The sequence below is a fragment of the Pan paniscus genome, chromosome 7 (genome assembly GCF_029289425.2).
Source record: "Pan paniscus chromosome 7, NHGRI_mPanPan1-v2.0_pri, whole genome shotgun sequence".
In the NCBI taxonomy this organism is placed as follows: Eukaryota; Metazoa; Chordata; class Mammalia; order Primates; family Hominidae; genus Pan; species Pan paniscus.
This window is the reverse complement of record NC_073256.2, coordinates 44578154-44585538: the sequence shown is the minus strand read 5'-3', so window position 1 is coordinate 44585538 and position 7385 is coordinate 44578154. Positions and strand designations below refer to the sequence as shown.

Genomic DNA, 7385 nt, shown 5'->3' with positions numbered 1-7385 from the left:
ACCAGTTGCAAGGCGCTGTGTCCTCTAGCGGCAAACTCTAGCAGTTCATTTGCGAGCGCTCACCTACACCTAAGGGATCTGGTCTCTCAAATCTGAGACCCAAGAGGGGAGAAAGTGCCCTGAACGCAGTCCAGGCGCTCGCAAATGCCCTCCCCGTAATGAGACCGGGAGACTCGGGCGCAATCGCTCGAACTACGAACAGCTGATTGTCTCCTCCACGGCAGATGGTCTTTGAGCACAGATTTGCATTCATTGTCTTCAAATCTGTTTTCGCGCTGGTGTTCTAGATTTCAGCAGCAGATCTATGCGCAGATCAGAATACAAAAGGAGAAGCAAGAAAATGACACCCAGCCAGGAGGATGTTTAATAGGCACCGCGAGCAGCCCCGCGCAGTTAAAAAACCGTCTAGGGTTTCAGCTGTTCGGTGAGGCTGACTGCCACCGCCTGCCGGCCACCAGCCCGCGGCCAGCACCGCGGCGACCGCGCGCGGTGGGCGAAGTTTCCACGACTCCCCCGTCCCTCCCCGCCCACTACCGGGGCCTTCGGGAACGGAGAGGTGGGGAGGGAACCGGAGGACCCGCGGGAATACGCCCCGGCCGCTCGCGCACTCAGCCCGCCTCGATCTGTCAGCAACCTCTCCTCCACAAGGGTGCGACTGCCGCTCGCGCCCGCCCGCGGGTGTTTTCCTTAGGTCATGGACCGTTTTCCCCAGCACTGTATTTGAGCAGCACTTGCCCCTCGCTCGTCCGCCCCACCCCATCCCCCGCCTTCATTCATATGTTCTCCACTCTCAGCAACGTGCAAGCCGCACACAACATCTGATATCACCATGGAACTCCAGGAGACCTGGGGAGCCATTCAGGGAGCTGGGTGCTCTGGGGGACGTTTGCGCAAAACATAAGCACATGTGGCCACGCTCACAAGCATGCACACAGATCCGAACCCCGGGAACGAACGTGCCTCCCGGCAGGCTACAAAAACCTACATCTAGAGGCAGGATCCAGGGAGGCTTCCCGCAGCCAGGCCGAACCCCTGCGTCCCCAGCCCGCAGAGACCCGCTACCCTAAGTCAGTGCAGGGTGTGGGGGCCCCCCAATCCTGCGCACGCACACGGGGTTCGTGCTAGGACTCGACGCCCGCAGCTTTCTGTCCCCTTTCACCTCCCGGAGTCCCGGCAACGCAGAGCGTGGCGCGCGCCGCCGGAGGACGCCGGCCCGGCTTGCCAGGCGCCGGCCAATCCCGCGCGTCCATGCAAATGAGGCTCCTTATCGGGCCGCAGCTCCGCCTCCCGCAGCCAGGGCCGTAGTAACCCATTCATGGGGCCCGAGCGCGGCTGCAGCCGGGCTCCGTGGCTTTCGCAGCCACCGCCTCCTCTCGGCTCCAGGTCTTCCCCTTCTTTTTACAACTGATCCTGTTGGGGATTTTTTTTTTCTAAATTGGAACGGTGGGGAAGACAGGGAGGGGGGACCTGGAGGAAGGGGAGAGATTAGGCAGCCATCAATTTCCTCCAGTTTCTCCCAGAACAGGTGATGCTTCTAAATTGTGATCACTTTCAGGAGGCAGCACTGCAGCTAGAAGGATGCGAGCGACCTAGGGTGGAGTGGCTGAGGCGGCAGATCTGAACTTGCGGAGGATAAGAACCCAAACTTTGACTACATCAGTCCGCACCTCGCCAGTGAAGCAAAGGACGGGTTATCTTTTTTTTTTTTTCCTAAGACTCAAACTTGGGCACTTGATCCCTTTTCTTGGATTGCTTTGGAGGAGACGATTTGCTGGCAACGTTGGGAACAGTCAGGACTGTGTTGTAACTCTTACTTTTAAAGCGACAGTAGAGGATCAGACTTTTTAAATGTTTGGAATTCAAGATACTTTAGGAAGAGGACCAGCTCTGAAAGAGAAATCGCTGGGCGCGGAGATGGATTCGGTCAGGTCCTGGGTCCGGAATGTCGGAGTGGTGGACGCTAATGTCGCCGCGCAGAGGTAACGACACGGCCGCGCAATTATTATGCTGTCTCTCGCTCTTACGGTCTGTCTCTCCGTGTGCACCCCCCCGCGCTCCCCGTGCCTTTCTCTCTCCCTGTCCCCCCATCTGTCGCCCAGGCCCTGCGCGCTGGGGCTCGCCCTCGGGCAAGCAGATCGCTGCAGTCAGGCGAACGCTCACCCGGCAGCCGGCACTCGAGTTTCTGAACTGCCTGGGTCGTAGGCGTTTCTCTCCTTCTCCTTTACCACAGTCCACTCTTTGCAAGGAAAAATAAAGTAGCCCCCAACATCTCCCAGCTCAGCCCCTAGTCCTGCAAGCCGAGCCGGCCTGGCCCCGAACGGAGCGTGAACACCGGCGCTGGCAGTGGCGGCGCGGGAGGAAAGCCGGCTTCCTTGCCACTCTCGGCTTCTCCACGCCGCCTGCGAGCGCCTATCTCCCGCATCTTGCTGGGCGATTCCTGGAGCCCGGGAGGCCGGCGGCCAGAGGGTGGCGGCGGCGAGGGGAGCGGGAGAAGCCGGAGCGGCTGCCCGGGAAGGCGAGGCGGCCGGGAGCTCTGGGAGGGGGGACAGGCTGGAGGGTCCCGGCTCAAAGATAAAACAGTGAGCCAGACGAACGGAGCTAGGGAGCTGGAGAAAAGAAGAGATTTAAAAGAAGAGAAAATACTGAGTCACAGTAGAAAGAGTTGCGGAAGAAGAAAGAGGCGAGAAAAGGCGACCAGCAGCTAGACTGGCTCAGGGATCGCCAGCCTCTGGTTTTGCGGATCCCTGAAGTTGACTTTGTGTTTAGGCGTCTGCGTGCTGGGATAGTAAATACCATGTCCGGGGTGCCACCCTACGAAGACATTACGGTCCCACTCTCTCATCACCACTACTGAGTTGGGATTTGTGGCCTCCAGGTCCTTGTCTGCGAGAGAGGCAGCCCTTCTACCCCCAAAGAGCCGATGAACTTCTTCCACTACCCTCGCTTCCCCTGCTGCCCTCCTGGCCACCCACATTTAAGTGCCAACATCACACGGAGAAATGATCCCTTTCCCAAACTGGCCAGGTGTCCCGGGTAGAGCGAACCGGCCTCTACCCTTGGAGCGGAGAAAGCAGAAGTTTTATCGCTCCAGGACTTGAGCCGGCGGCGGTTCCCTCCCTCCTGTGGCCCGGGGAGCGCGGATTTCCCTCCGGCAGACCGCACAGCGCGGCGGCCGCGGCTTTCCGCAGCGCTTCGGGACTGGCCCGCCTGCGAGCTAAGGGAAATAAGGCAGCACCGCAGAGGCAACTGTGCCGCGCATTTCCTTAGCCGGGCTCCTGAAAGACGCCTCCCTCGCTTTCCTTCCTTCCCGGGATCAAAAAGTTTGTTGAAGCTGGAAGGAGCAGACTTAGTAGGGGAGAGCTTAGCCAAAATGTTACCCCTTTCAAAAGAGTGAATGAAGGCGCTTGCGCACCGGGGTTCAACCTGGGAGACCCCAGCGCCGCAGGGCAGCTCCCGCAATCTGTGCGTTCACCTCAGCCCCAAGTCTTCGGTGAAATGGGATCTGATGGCCAGGTGGGCTGTGACTGCGACCGGTTGGCTGGGAAGCGTGTGCACACACTCAGCACGCTCGAGGGCGCCTTCCGGGTCCCCCAACTTGGGTTTCACAGTCACTGGGTTCGGCTGGCGCCGCCGGAAAACGCAGCATGAGTGGGGATCGCGTTGGCCCCAGGAAAGGAGGTTCTCGCCTTTTAACAGTTTGGCTTTTCCCCACCTAGCACCTCTGGGAGGGAGGGCCCCCTATGTCGGTCATCTCATTTGTGGTGGCCAGCGATCCCCGGAGCTGGTCTCGAGGATTCCGCCCTGTCTCTGTCCCAGGCACAACTTTTCGGAAGAGCGAGGCAAGCAGCCCAAGGACCCAGACCTGGACTCTGTGTTACTCTCCCGCCTGCCCCTTGGGGTTCTTACCCACTACCTTTCCCAGTCAGCATTTGGGCGTTGTGAGCAGTGGGTCCAGGACTGATAACTCGAATTAATACTAAATAAAAGGGTCGCTTCTTCCAAAGCATAGGAGGCACTTATTCCCCTAACCCTGGGCCCCAGCTCTGCATCCTGATACACCCAGCAGTACCACCTGAGGGAGTGGATGGAGACAGCCCCACGGTATAGGACGCGGGCCACCTCCTTAGGGGACCACTCTGGGCCTCTGTCTGCAGCCGGGGTCTTTCGGTTTCGACTAAAGACGGGATGGTGAGTGGCCCAGCGGTGGGATGCCGGACCACTTGGTGGTGTCAGAGACCCCAGGTATCAACCCTGCCACCCAGCCCCCGTGGCCACGGTGACTCCTTTAAGGAGTCTCCTCTTCCTTATCCGAATTGGAAAAAAGGCCCGAAGGGTTCAGAACTCTGGACCTGGAAAGTGGACCCCTTACCCCTCTGCAGTGTTGTGGGCGGTTAGTAACATCGCCTTTTTGTGCTTCCCCGTGTCTTGTGTTCCCCCGTTTTTCTCCCTGTGCAGCGGGGTCGCCCTGTCCCGGGCCCACTTTGAGAAGCAGCCTCCTTCCAACTTGAGGAAATCCAACTTCTTTCACTTCGTCCTGGCGCTCTATGACAGGCAGGGCCAGCCGGTGGAGATCGAGCGGACGGCCTTCGTGGACTTTGTGGAGAATGACAAAGTAAGCGGAAAGTACCCCCCAAACCCCGCGGCCTAATAACTCCCTCTTGCGAAGTACTAAAGATTCCATCTGTCACTCTCGCGACACTTTTCCACTCTCATCATCAGGGATGATAAATCGAGGCTACTCACCCCCAGCCTCTAAATCAGTCGATTTCCCGAACCTCCTCCCATCCCCACTCCCCCAACCTGGAGCTGGAGGAGCGCTCCCGGCTCTGTGCACCGAGCCTGGAGGCCTTAGTAGCGCCTGGTTATGGACTGACGGCGGAGCAAACGCCCCTTGGACTAGTTAAAAAGTACACCCAAGGCCGCCGCTCCCCTTCTCTGGGTTAATTTTAGTTATTTTGCACCTGCGAGAGCCAGGTGGCCTGAGTTGCGGCACTAAGTGGAAACCGGCAGCCCAGCCTTGGCCTGCCTTCTGGCCGTGTCTTCTCTCCTGTTCTGTTCTCCAAGGCAGCGCCTCCTCCAAACTCAAGCCTGGAATTGGGGGCTGGGTTCGGTCTCAAATGAAGGACAGTCCGCCGAAACCTATGTGTGACCAAAGGAAAATCCCTTGCCCTTTCCGGGTCTCCGTGTCCCCAGCTGTACAATGTGAGCTTTAGAGTAGGCACTTCCCAAAGTCCCTCCTGAACCTGGAACTCAGTCCCTGAGCTCGTGGCCCTGCCTGCGCAGTCCTCGCGGGATAGGCCCGAATGCTGCCTTTCCAAATGACAAGTCCCTTCACTTTTCTGCCAAGGGAAGCCTTGGGGCTTCCTAAGGACAGACAGAGCCCGATGGGTTGGGTGGTGCCTGTTTAAAGGCAGCTTTGGCAAGTGGTCCGGTTGTCGGAAGCTCAAGGGTCAGACTTCTGAGGACATTTTTAAGGGAGACAGAGGGCTGGAAAGGGTCAAGTGGCTACGAGTCTTGGCAAGTTTCCGGGGGCGGCCAAGGACAGGCAGATGCTCATGCCCTTTGACCTAGGGCTGAACAGGGGGTTGCTCAAAGCTGCCTTTTGATGGGGAGAAGGGATGTGAGGTGGGGATTCACTGTCTCCTCTTTCCCTCATTTTGGGGGGCTGGAAGGCAAGGGAATCGAACGCTGCCTGTCTTTTCAGGAACAAGGCAACGAGAAGACCAACAACGGCACTCACTACAAGTTACAGCTCCTCTACAGCAACGGTGAGCTCTTCTACAGCAACGGTGAGCCGGCGCCTAGCAGCCGGCTTCCGGGCCACACGCGCTGACCTTGCCATGATCACTCTCAGGGATCGCATGGAGCCCAGGGCGGCGGGAGGCTTGCCTGGGACAGGGGACTGGGAGGTCACCGTCTCCAGGGCGGCTCAGCATGGAGAGGCTGCTTGGGCCTCAGACCCATGGCAGAGAAGGGTTTGGGGTGCCCGGAAGGGGCTCTACGGCCCTTGACTCGTGCCCCTCCGGTCCCCGCAGGTGTCCGCACGGAACAGGACCTCTATGTCAGGCTCATCGACTCGGTCACCAAGCAGGTGAGCCGGAGGCCACTTGGCTTCTCTTCGCCTGTCTCTGACCCCGACCCCCAAACCCCCCAGTTTGTTTCTGACCTGCCCCTCCTCCACGATTTCCTGGGTCAGACTCCACAGACCCCTCCACGTCCCCCTCCCAGCACTTTGTCTGCTAGGGAAGACTTTTTTTTTTTCTTCCCTGTCTCACCAAGTGACCTGTTTTGTCTGGCTCAGGGAAACCCTGGGGGCAGTAAGAGGCGAACAAAAAGGATGGAGAGGAAACAATTATTGGGAGATTCAGTTCCCCCAAACATTCCATTTTGCTAAGAATGATGTTCTCACTGGGGCAAACTTCTCTATGATTTCAGTCGAGTCCAAACTCGGCAACCGCGCAGAATGTGCTGCGGGCGGGAATTCCTAATGCGGTGGCAGGTAGTGGGAGGGAAAGCGATGTTGTGCTTGTTCTGAAGTCCCTTCTTTCCTTGCCCCCCACCCCTCTCCACATCTTCCTTTCCTGCCACTACCTCCTTCACAGCCCATCGCTTACGAGGGACAGAATAAGAATCCGGAAATGTGCCGAGTTCTCCTGACGCACGAAGTGATGTGTAGGTAAGAGCCGCCTTTTCCCAGGCCTTCCTGGAGAGCCCGCAGGTGCTCCAGCCCGGCCTTGGCGCGCCGCGTTCCCGGGACTAACTTTCAGGACTGAGCGCTCGCAGCTGGGAGGCCTCGCGGGCAGACGGGCACAGAGTGTAGATCCACGGAAACCCTTTCATGCAAGTGTCTTAAAGCATAACCATTGGGACTCAGAACGACTCGGGATTCCACCTCTCTGATGTCGCAGGAGTTTCCTCCGGCTACGTGGAAAGTCTCCACTCTGCCCTTGTCAGTAGTAGTGGTGGAAGCGGGCTGGGCAACCCCGGGCCGGGTTTGGGATCGGCTGGAGTTCCCGCCGGGCCTCTTGTGGTAGATTTCCAGTAACTCCACTTGGAGTTACTGAGTGAAAGCCCTGGAACGACTCCTAGTCTGGGCGAGGGACCACCAGAGGGTCCAGCGGCTCATTTCCGGGGTGCTTCCTGGCACCCAGGCACCTGCTGTGATGCGTGGGCGTTTCTTCCTCCCGGGAGGTTGCTCTCTTAGGAGTTCTCGTGTCGGGGGAGTTTCTCAGGTCAGAAGGAACTACCTGGAAGAAAGATCAGTCCAGTTCCCACCAGCGTTAGGAGGGGCAGGGAGAGGACCCACTGGGAGATCTGGAGTGTGGAGCAACAGCTGGATTCTGATGTTCACGTCGTGAAAGGTTCAGTCTACTGGCGTTCCTGCA

At 58.5% G+C, this 7385-nt stretch overlaps 1 protein-coding gene across 2 annotated transcripts in view; it reads left to right on the top strand.

The window, feature by feature from the left end:
- Nucleotides 1–375: 375 nt before the first annotated feature.
- Nucleotides 376–7385, top strand: part of EBF2 (EBF transcription factor 2) — a 205175-nt gene continuing 198165 nt past the window's right edge. For both annotated transcript variants that reach the window (XM_008977203.5, XM_034965861.3), the window contains exons 1-5: nt 376–1979; nt 4456–4612; nt 5705–5768; nt 6036–6091; nt 6603–6676. In XM_008977203.5, the coding sequence (XP_008975451.2) occupies nt 1849–1979; nt 4456–4612; nt 5705–5768; nt 6036–6091; nt 6603–6676 (482 nt within the window). In that variant the 5' untranslated portion in view covers nt 376–1848. The remainder of the gene's footprint in view (nt 1980–4455; nt 4613–5704; nt 5769–6035; nt 6092–6602; nt 6677–7385) is intronic.